Here is an 11,106-nt window from a genome sequence, read left to right on the forward strand (position 1 = left end):
TTCTACTGAGCTAGTGTTGGAAGAACCTGGTCCTCCTCAGAAAAACACACTTCTCCTTTGCTGCCAACAGATGTAGAAGCTGACGGCAGCAGCAATCCAGCCGGTGTCTCGCCCAGGTTAGAGAAGTTATCTTATCCCAGAAAGCACCTCAACTTATCCAACCAAAGCTCAACCAGGAATTGCATTAGCAATCTCTCAAACAAGGAAGAAGTGGTATATTTCCTCTAACTCTCTCAACCTACCACACTCCACTATCTTATTACCGTTAAAAAGCTGGAGTACTCCAGGACCACAGACTACTCCTTAGCTAAGTAATTGCACTCAAAAACACTTTTTTTTTTTCAGAGAAAGATGATTTATTTAGAGATCCTGGGGTGGAGAGGCAAGCTCAATGATGATTATGGTGGCCTTGGGCCTGCAGCAGGAGGTACTGTCTGTTGAGTCAACCACAGGAACAAACGTGACTTCGTACTGCATAGAATCAAGCAGTTTCTTCAGCCAAAGCATGTGTGACTCACTACGGATAAAATAAAAAGCTGTGAGGGAACACTGGTGTTCAGCCAGGCAGTGGTGGTGCACGCCTTTAATCCCAGCACTCGGGAGGCAGAGCAGGCTGATCTCTATGAGTTCGAGGCCAGCCTGGGCTACAGAGGGAGTTCCAGGAAAGGCGCAAAGCTACACAGAGAAAACAAAAAACAAGAAACAAAAAAAAAAGTTTTGTGTTCTTCACATAGGGACCTTTCCAACTCTGTTACCTGAAAATGCCATCAAAGGCAAGGTTTCAAAGTATTTGGGAGCCCACTTTCAAAGAGTTAGGTCCAATGATAATACCAGAGGAAAGCTATATACCACAAAGAAGGCAGGTATGCAGGGGGGAAACAGCTAAGGAAGAATTTGAGAAGCTGTATGACGAGCTACACTTTATGCTCTAAAGGATGTCTAACCTTTTAATGTTGTGATACATTATTTCAACCAATGTGTTTGGGTGCATTTATAGCTATCATGGAATGCATAGTTTGGGCATGCCCAGTTTAGATGAAAATGTGCTGTTTTAGAAAATTGGCCAAGCTAAGATGGTAATTACTCGGTTTTGAGAGTCCCCTTTGAAATCAGAAAGTGACATCAGTACCTTAGGCCTTTGTTCCTTTTCTGGTGTGATTTCTTTGCCCTGTGTCTCTGTGGAAAATCCTTCATGCAACATGTTGGACACCAACATTGATAGGCTTTTGCCATCTTCTCACAGTCCCCAACTCTGGTCAGCAGTGAGGTTCTGGTTGAGATAGCCTCTGGCTGCTCCCCCCATCATCCCTCTCCCTCACCCCAAGTCCATCTCCAAAGCAGTCCAGCCATCCTCCCTTTATAAGTGACTGTGACATGGGCCCTCCCAGTCAGAGGACCTGATGACTAGGGAGGCTTTGTCACAATGGCTGGAAGGCAACTGGAGAGTTTGCTTGGATGGTTGCGAGAGTACTGGAATATTTCAATAAAGTCAAGCAAATGCTTTTCAAAAAATCCTTACGTTGACTTGATACTCATCAATACAGCACATAAGAGCTTTATATGAGTGATGCAAACCAAGTAAAATTCCCTGTGCCTTTCAAGTGCAAGTCTGGCATTTTTAATAAGCATGGGCTGTTGATTTGTCTTAATTCTAGAAATCTCTTGAGCATGGACCTGGAAAATATAGAATTCGTAAAAAACGACTCTCTTGAGTCTAATTGACATACAAGCTACAGTATTTCCAGGACACAATTTGAGAAGTTTTGACATTGGTATATGCCCAATAACCATACTGCCGCATATCAAGGTAGCAAATGTATCCACTGCTCCTGGGAGCTCCCTGTGCCTCCATAATGCCTCCCCTCTCCTCCAGTTCCTCTCCAACAATGTGGTAGTCAAAGCTCTAAGCCAGCAACTTTATTAAAAATTTATTATCCCTGCTCCTTGCCCCCCCCCAAGAACCCTCCAGAGATGCAACTTCAACCTCAAGTCCAATGTCTCAGAAGTCATGTATACAAATAAAAGATCTAGGCAGAACCTAGTATATATGAAATGTGACCAAAAGATACCTTTTGAGAGTTTATGTGATGATTTGCCATAATGTGTGGGATCTCTGGGTTTTAGAGGACATAACAGGAATTTAATAAGAACCACTGATTTTTCCATGAACACATTCTTATTCACTATTGACTTATTAAATACTCAATTTGGCTATGGAAGTGGAGGTTGCTTGAAGGGAGAATAAAAAGCCTGGCTTGAGAGGGATGCTGGAGGGGGAAGAGATGTGGAGAAGATGAATACATCTGTTAGGAAGGTTTCCTGAACTTTTTAAACCAAAGAGTGCTACAATTAGCCATGTTTGCAGGAAGTTTCACTGGGTGGTACTGGAAGGAAAAAAAAACTTATGCATCTGAAGGTAGCAAGGATTCTCTACATGGGCAACCATTTATTTTCATATAAATGTAAGCATCACAAATGCAGATTCAATAACTACAAGCAAGAAAAAGAGAAAATCCCAGAATGTGCCAGAGGCCATGCCTTGTAACATACGAGTTCGATGGTGCGAACCTTTAAATCATCTTTAAACCCAAGTTCCAGGATTCCTTCACAAATGAGGACTAAGGCAGAAAATCTGCACGTCTCATTCTTTACCACCTGAGCTTTTAACCCCAGGGAGAGCAACGAAGGAAGGAAGAGCAAGAGACAGGAAGAAAGAGAGAGTGGTAAGTAAACTCCACATGTACCTGTCTACAAAGTGCCTTAGGTGAGGCAGGAGATGGGCGGGAATCATAGCCCAGAGGTGTGCGCATCACAAAGAGGCCAGGATTCAGAGCGACCCCAGGTTTATGCTCTGAGGTTGCTGCTCCACATGCTTAACTTTTTAAAACAAGATGGTAGTAGATTTGGGGAGGCAGTGGCTTTGCCTGGAGCCGATGTTACAGGAGGTGACAAGACAGACCAAGAAGACCAGGACACTGTCTAAAGCTCACTGTTGGTCTTTCCTTCCTAACACCGTTGCAGTAGAGTGTTCTAGGGAGGAAGCAGACATTTCTGTTTGTGACAGAATCCCCCCCCCCCAGAATGCCAGGCCATCTTGTAGTGTTACTCTTCACACTTCCTCCTAGGAGAACAAGGCTGCCCTGTATCAAGAGCTTCTTGACAATAAAATGTAGCTACTGCCGCATTCAAATACAACTGGGTGTGTGTGTGTTCGGTCCTTACCTAAAAATAAGTTGTGCGTGCTCTCCTGTGAGAGGCAGGGGTGAAATGGTTCACTGTAGCATGCGCTCTGTGACTTTACAGCTGCCACAGAATCTGCCATGACCATAAATGGCAGGCAAGCTGCTTTGTAAATAAATGGTTTTGAGGTCTTCGCATACGAGAGTTCTATCAGCCTGTGGGCTGTGATGGTGTCGGCTCCAGCACTCTGTAGCCAGAAGCAAATGGATACTCTGTCTCCCTGGGAACAGATTCAGTAAGTCAGAAATACAAAACAAGCCTGGTCAGAATCGTTAGATCATTCATGTTAAAATGATAAATATGTATTTTTGGTCCCTTAAGGATACTTCTTAGAATACGGCCTTGCTATTAAGTATCATGGGACCATTTGGTACCTCCTCTGCCTGAAGCACTGGTACCAGCATGGTGGTCACAATGCTTTATATCATCAATTATGAAGGCACTGGCCTGAACATGTGGCAGCCTCTGACTCTTTACCTTCTTAGTGGCAAATACTTCGGGGGTGGGGGGGTCTGACGATGGAATGACTTCTAGAAGGCAAGAACCCCAACAAATGGCTCTCAGAATGTAAGAGAAGAAAGAAGCAAGGAAAATGCATAGGGCATGGGAAGGAAAGACAAAGAAAAGTCACATGTCAAGTAGCCTGGACTGGGGATGAGGATGTCTAAGCTACCTTCATCCTGGCCTGTGGTTAGGTTCTCTAGAAACCCTCCTACTCCCGTCCATAGATGGATTAAAACACTTTCACTTCTACAGACCATATGAGACCAAGTGATTTAATGCATACACAAAATTTAAGACATACCTAGTATGCGGCTGACTTTTGCCTCTTAACAAGAGGAACCTACATTGTATTCTGAGAACACGTATGTTTTTTTAGATTTAATAGAGACAGGAAAGTGGTCAGTGTTATCTGGACCCTTCTGGAGCATGACATTTGGATTTGTTTTATGTATAACCACAACGCTCAGGTTATTATTAGTGATGACTTCCAGGAAAGCAAAATGAATGAAGCCAACTTTCCAGAAGTCCAAATAAACTGGACTTTCAGTCCTCTAATTTACAGCCTGCCTGTACAGATGTAACACTTTTCCCAGTTCCCTCTCTCGTTTCACGTTTCTTCCACCATGATCCCATCACATGAGTGCAGCGTCAAGGCTGGACAAGATGCTGTGGAGTAATGGGAAGCCCTCAGGTTTGAGATCAGCAAGGGCAGGGGGTCAGCCATGTGTCTTCCACTGCCTAGGTACGTTCCTTTAGGAAAGGGGCCCCAAAAATAAACAGGGTAAGGACCTCAGAAGGGTCTCCCACAGATACTGAGTCCCTATCTTCTAGCTGCTCACTATCTGTGTTACTAAAACAATAGCAAGACAGGGAATTCTGTAGAAAAGATGGGAGAGGAGCCAGTAAGAAAAAAACATGGAAAAGAGCAGAACATCCATAGAACCAAGGTGATCCAGAGTTGACTTAAAAGTGAGCTGAGTTCAAGTCCCTCTTCTCTCAGAAAACCACTATTTGTCCTGAATCTCTGGTCTTTGGTTCTCTACCAAAGATATCAGATGTGTGCGTGGCTTAGAAGGCTCTGACCCTTAGTGAGGTATCTCATCTGTTTTCACCTTCTCCAGCCTGTCCCCATGCCCACGGCATGTTTGAACAAAAACTTCAGCAGCAGTACACAAAACGGGGTGTATGTGTGAAAAGGGTCCCCACTCCCCAGCTGAAGTCAACATCTGGAAGACTTAGATTTCAGAGAGGGACTCAGACTTAGTCACCAACGTGTAGAAGAAACACTTCCACTCTCCTCAATAAACTCCAAGTCCCAACTGGATGGGCAGATTCATCCCTGTGAAGACATCTGTCCGACTCCTCAGGAAAACCAATGAAGTTCAGAGAGGTGAGAGAGGATCCAGCTGGAAATATGACTGCCACGACATTATGTAACACTCTGAACCTGTCCATCCTAAGAACAGGGCCTCAAAGCCCTTAACCACAGTGTAGCTAAGGACCACACCATGCAGTCCACCCATCTGTGAAAATCAGTATCTCTTTCTCTCTCTTTCTCCCCTTTCCCTCCCTGTCCCCATGCCCCTCCAGTAACTATCAGAAGTTATCTATTTCCTTCCGTCTACCAGAAATAAAGGGAATGAAAGCAGAGTCCCATAGGGCAAGCCAAGGTATAGAAGAAAAGACAATCTTCAGGCTATTCCTCTGCTACTTTATTTGAATCAGCTCAGGCATTCACTCTGTGCGGTTTCTTTTTTCCACAACAGAATAAAACTTAGCAGAAGCCAGGGTAAAGAGACAGTGAGCAGACTGAGTTAACACATGGTTCTTGATGGGGTGGGGACTTCCTCTGGACCTGTGAAGGGTCAGGGGTGAGGTCACTGTTCTCCTCCTAAGCTGCCTTTGGTTCGTATTCCACTGGGGCAGAAAAAGCAACAACAGTGACTGATGTTCACCCCAGTTCTGTCCACCCCAGGAGATACGGTTTAAGAGCCAACCCACAGGCCTCCAGCCCAGCCCAGCCCGTGACTTGCTTCCCAGAGTATGGCTCTCTGCAGCTGACATTTCTCAGTGTGCTTGCTATCTGAAGGAGGATTGAAAACGTCTTCATCAGTTCTCAAATCCAGTTGCTTTTCCCCCTGTGATCTCAACTTCCCCGAGGCAGGGCAGGTTTTAGGGAGGTAGGAGTTGGAAAGAGAAATAGTATCTTGTCTCCAGGACCATCCCACCAGAAAAGCCTCTTAAACCAAGGATCCAGTTCCTCTGAAATACAGAGGTGAGCACAGAGCACCAAAGTGTAGAACTGTTCTCACCAGCCCTTCTCATTACGATGGACTACCTGTCCTCATAATATTTTGACATGTCTAGTCCCAAGTGTGACTCTAGCTGCCCTGATGGGAGATAAAACATTATATGGTCAGTGCATCTGACCATCTCAAGAGAGAAGGTCCATCCACTTACTACTCCAAGGGACCCACAGTTTCTCTTCAACAAAGACCACACCTCCAACCACTCTGCCAACTACTACTATAAACTACTTCCTTTTGTTAATCAGAAATAAAGTCAAAAAAGAAATAAAACCTGAGTCCCATTGGATGAGGCAAGATGTGGAAGAAAGAGGCCCACTGTTGGAAGACAACATTTCCTGTGAGAAATGAGAGAGAAAATGTTGGTAAGAAGGGGGCCACCGACTCATCTTGGTGACCACCTAGTCACCTAACTCAACATGCTTATTTGCAAACAAGAAAGACAAAGTCCTGAGAAATCCAGCCAGTATCAGAACCAAGATAAGCTGCCTTCTGTTGAAACCAACCTAACACGCTGTACAGCAATCCAGGCACAAAATGGGCTCTAGGTAGTTCATCGCCTCAATTTGGAGGGTGATGTTACAGGATACTTGGAAGAAATGGCAGAACGCAAGAAGTGTGTGAGAAGCAGGTGACATCCTACAAGGACTAGGATGAGTTAAAAAAATGAAATTGTTCTTTTAACAAATATTTTCCACAAAGGCTCATTGAGACCTCATTCTGTGGCAGGAGCATTTACCGCGAAGCTCCATGCAGTGGTGAGCAGAGCTGCTAGCTCCCAGCTTCTTGGGAGATCTGTGTTCTCATGGGCCTGTTTGGAAGAGGGAAAAGCAGAGCGACTGGAATGGACAGAGGAGCTTGAAATACAAAGGGCAAGGTGGAACACTGTTTTCTATCGCTCCACCCTCTCTCTAAGAATAAAGGTCACCAAGGAATCGGTGAATAAACTCTTAAGGAATCATTTTGGCTGGTGTGGGAAGGTGCTTTACAACAAGATGCGGGTTGAGAGAAAAGCAGACACCAAACCATCCTCAAGTGCAGCAGGAAGTGTTAAAAAAATATATATATAAAGAGGAAGCCATGATGAGACTCACCATTCAAGGAATCTGGCACTCAAACATCTTGTTACCTGTTTATTACCAGAAATACGGGACAGTAGGTTGCACTACATTCTCTTCTGCTCAACCAACTTTTGCTAAAACCTCCTACGTGTTTGCTCAGTTCTTGAATGAAGATAATGGAGGATGAGGGAGAAAGAACTTTTTTCTTTCTTTCTTTTTTCTTCCTTCCTTCCTTCCTTCCTTCCTTCCTTCCTTCCTTCCTTTCTTTCTCTCTCTCTTTTTTGGTTTTTTGAGACAGGGTTTCTCTTGTGTAGCTTTGCGCCTTTCCTGGAACTCACTTGGTAGCCCAGGCTGGCCTCGAACTCACAGAAACCCACCTGGCTCTGCCTCCCGAGTGCTGGGACTAAAGGCATGTGCCACCACCACCCGGCGAGAAAGAACTTTCAATGTCTGTTGAAATTTGTTCTATGGAACTTAATATTAGTTATAAAGAGAGGCCAAAATGTTGGATAAGTCTTCCTGACTCACATAATCATTGCTCAGCTTCTCTATTGCGAAGTCACAAAAGCACTTCAAACCCATATTCAAAAGCCCAGCCTGATCTCACTGCCTCAAGCATCCACTCCCTGACACTACCCACTCTCACCTCCCACATCCAGTCTCTAAGACTTGGTCCTTGTCTAGTTCTCTAGCTCAGCTATCCCTTCCCCTCCCACAGCTAAGCTGTGATAAAATCCTCCCTCCTGGACCACGGCTATGGTATAGTTTCTCTAATTCACTCAGTTCTCCCACTCACTCCATCACCAACTCAACAGCCTCAGCGAATTCACTGATTTATGTAGATGCCTGACCAGTGGTTTAACAGATTTCATCCACTAGGCTGGAAGCTCCATGCACATAGGACTTTGTCTCTAGACTATATCTTTAGACTTTCCAGTGCCCAAATGTGCGACAGACATATCCTACCTACATAAGCAAATTCTTGAGTGCCTCCCAATGATGGTGATTCTGCATCCCAGACTCCCAAATACACAGGCAGAAACCTTTGAAGAGATCCGTCACATCTGCAGAGGTTCTGGTTCTACTGATTTGTGGCAGGTAGAGAAGCCAGGGATAGCCCCCCAAAGACCCCAAAACACAGAAGATAAAACATTAAGACTTACTCAGCCCCTGATGTCAAAAGTGCAAAGACTGGGAAGAAAACATATTTTGATCACACTGAATCAGCTCTCCTAGACTCAAGTGTTTGTGGAAATACATTTGCTGCCCGCAGACACCATGAGACCAGTACTTCATGCACATGAATATCCACATTCAGTGACTTTTAAGTTCTCTACAGGCAAGAGACATTTTAATGACCACTGGCGAAACACTTCCTAGGCCCAGGACCGGGGTGGGACTTAGCTGTTCAATACCTGTTGAAAAGCCTTCTTTAACCTAAAAGCAGGGGGGAGGTCTCAAAATTGAGGACCGGACTTGAGCTGCCCTGAAGAGGCCGCCTTATCTCATATGTATGACCAAGGGGCCACAAAGGCTAGTGACATCACAAGAGAGCCCCACCCGGCTGCTAAGCCACACCGCTTTGCAGTCACAATGGCTTAGACCTTAAATACACGGACTCCCGGCCCTGCCGGCCTTTCAAAGCCCCTCATTTTGGCAGAAATTACAATGTCGACCACCCGAAAGCTAAAGAGTCATGGCATGAGGAGAGGAAAAAACCGAGTTCCTCACAAGGGTGTCAAGAGAGGAGGTAGCAAGAGAAAATACCGGAAGGGCAGCCTGAAGAGCAGGAAACGGGGCGATGATGGTAAGTGAAGGGTGAAGAGAGCAGTTCAAGTTCAAGGACGTGCTCTCCCAGCCACCTTCATGGAGGCCGTCCTCAGGCGGAACCAGCAATCCCAACCTCAGATGCCAGGGCTCAGGGGATGAGTTCCTTAGGGATGAGGAGGATGTTGATGGCTGTTTTAACAGGTGTCCCGTTGTAAATCTGTCCTTCCCCCACAGCAAGTCGCACTTACCGCTCCCACTTGTGACGCGGCGACGCACTCTGCCCTGGTGGAACTTCAAACAGCACCAGGCAGCGACGGAAGAGCAGAGGGGGACTGCCACAGAGACCGGAAGTTAGACCAAAGCCAGAGAAAGATCCCATCGAGAGTGGGTAAAATGCCAGGCATGACGAAGTAAGGGATGTATATGTTGGCTGTTTCTCCCCAACATCTCAATAACAATTTTGAAAACAAAAATAAACTTGTGAAAACTTGAAATTTTCTTTTGATCTTTTGGTTGGAAAAATGTTGGTTGCTGAGCTTAGGCAGGCAGGGTTGGAGGTAAGACCATTAGACGTGACCCCTCTGGTTCATCTTGAATCACACCTTGAGTATGTTCTAACTTTGTGTATTTGGGTCTAGGTTGGACCCTTACCTGGGTAGCAAGGAATGCACTGTACTTAAAAGTTGATTTTCCCGACTCAACATGGCATGGCAGGTGTGGACAGTGATATGGCAGGTGTGGACATAGTCACTGGACTAAATCCTTAGGGGACTGAAACAGCCTCACACTGGGTGATGTTTCCTCAACCAAGGCCAACTGTTCCTAGTTTCATGGTCTTTTTGGAAAGCGAAATTAGGCCTTTCTAGGCTGTTTTGACCTTATGAGATGGGCTTGGATAGAGGGCTTCTAAGTGGCCTCAAGGTCCCCTGAGTTGGAGACTTCTCTGCTCCCCTGGGCTTCCTTCACAGGAAGGTCAACGCTGGAATGACCACTAGAAGACTGTGCTCTGGGAAAGACCTAGCTTCCGGGAAGAAAGCTGGTGCTCTGAGCTGGCCCCAATTTGACGGGCTTGCTTGCCCTGCAGAGAACAGCTCCAGATTCCCATTGTGATCTAGCGACTGGATATTGGTTGGCGTGTCCAAGGGAAAGATCTTGAGGGCACATTGGCCCCTGCTTCTGAATGAGACAAGACAGTATCTTAGGCACCACCCCCACCCCCATTTCCTTTGCTAGAGCTGCTCAAATCTACCCATTCAACCCGTTACTCAATGTGAGTCATCCAGTGCCTAGAAACATAATTCAGAAACAGGCCCTAGTCAGAGCTAGGGAGCTTCCCTATCAAACTCGCGCAGTTGGATCTCCAGCCATGTGTGAGGGAAATGAAATCCTCTGCAAAAATCAAGTTGAACTCTAACTTCTATGCCAGGTAGTAGCAGTTCAAGCAATTTGACAGTGATTGTCATGTGTTCGACCAAGGCAGGGATAAGATGGTTGTGATGCCTTAATCCCAGCACTGGGGAGGCAGAGCCAGGTGGATCTGAGTTCAAGGCCAGCCTGGGCTAGAGTTCCAGGAAAGGTGCAAAGCTGCACAGAGAAACCCTGTCTCGAAGAAAAAAAAGACTAACAATGCTTGCTTGGTTCCAGTTGGAGGCCCAGTCACTTTGCGATGCCAAGAGGACACCTGCCAGGATGCTGAAGACTGGAACTGGCCCGAGAGAAGTGTTTCAGTTGGCAGTCCCATCTAAGACATATATGAAGTTCTCAGTTTTTTTGGTCTTGCTTTGGTTCAGTTTCTGCCTACTTACTCCCTTTTGGAATGTGATAATATGTGATTGTTCGACATGGCTGGCTAGAAATGTGGTGGTTCACATGAGAATGGCCCTTATAGGCTTTAACTGTTTAGGATTAGAAGGAGTGGCTTTGTTGTCACTGGTGCTTGGTGTGAGACCCACGGGGCCCAGTCACTCTCTCAGTCCTGACCTGCAGATCAGGATTTAAAGCTACTTCTCCAGCACCATACCATGCCTGCCTGTGTGCTAATGGATGGTCATGGTCATGTGTAGACAGTAACATTTCATAACAGCCTAAGATGCTAAAGACCCCTGGACCTAGTTGTGTAGATCTTCTCCCAACCACGCAGCACTTAGAAGTTGCTCAACTTCTCCGTCACCTGTTCAATAGGGTCAGCATGAGGACCTAAGATTCAACAACTCACACCTACCCAG

The 11,106-nt window shown here is 45.8% G+C and overlaps 1 protein-coding gene and 1 long non-coding RNA gene across 2 annotated transcripts; one reads left to right on the forward strand and one right to left on the reverse strand.

The window, feature by feature from the left end:
- Positions 1-331: 331 nt before the first annotated feature.
- LOC119088903 lies at positions 332-1,357 on the reverse strand. The gene is made up of 2 exons (XR_005092659.1): positions 1,130-1,357; positions 332-517 (listed from the first exon to the last, which is right to left on the reverse strand). It is a non-coding gene; the product is annotated as an uncharacterized LOC119088903 (long non-coding RNA).
- Positions 1,358-8,666: 7,309 nt separating this feature from the next.
- On the forward strand, positions 8,667-9,375 carry Tnp1 (transition protein 1). The gene is made up of 2 exons (XM_028870098.2): positions 8,667-8,918; positions 9,116-9,375. Exons 1-2 carry the CDS (start codon positions 8,780-8,782, stop codon positions 9,142-9,144), a joined length of 168 nt encoding a protein of 55 aa, XP_028725931.1. The 5' UTR covers positions 8,667-8,779; the 3' UTR covers positions 9,145-9,375.
- Positions 9,376-11,106: the final 1,731 nt, after the last annotated feature.

Source organism: Peromyscus leucopus, chromosome 13 (assembly GCF_004664715.2).
Source record: "Peromyscus leucopus breed LL Stock chromosome 13, UCI_PerLeu_2.1, whole genome shotgun sequence".
Taxonomy (NCBI): domain Eukaryota; kingdom Metazoa; phylum Chordata; class Mammalia; order Rodentia; family Cricetidae; genus Peromyscus; species Peromyscus leucopus.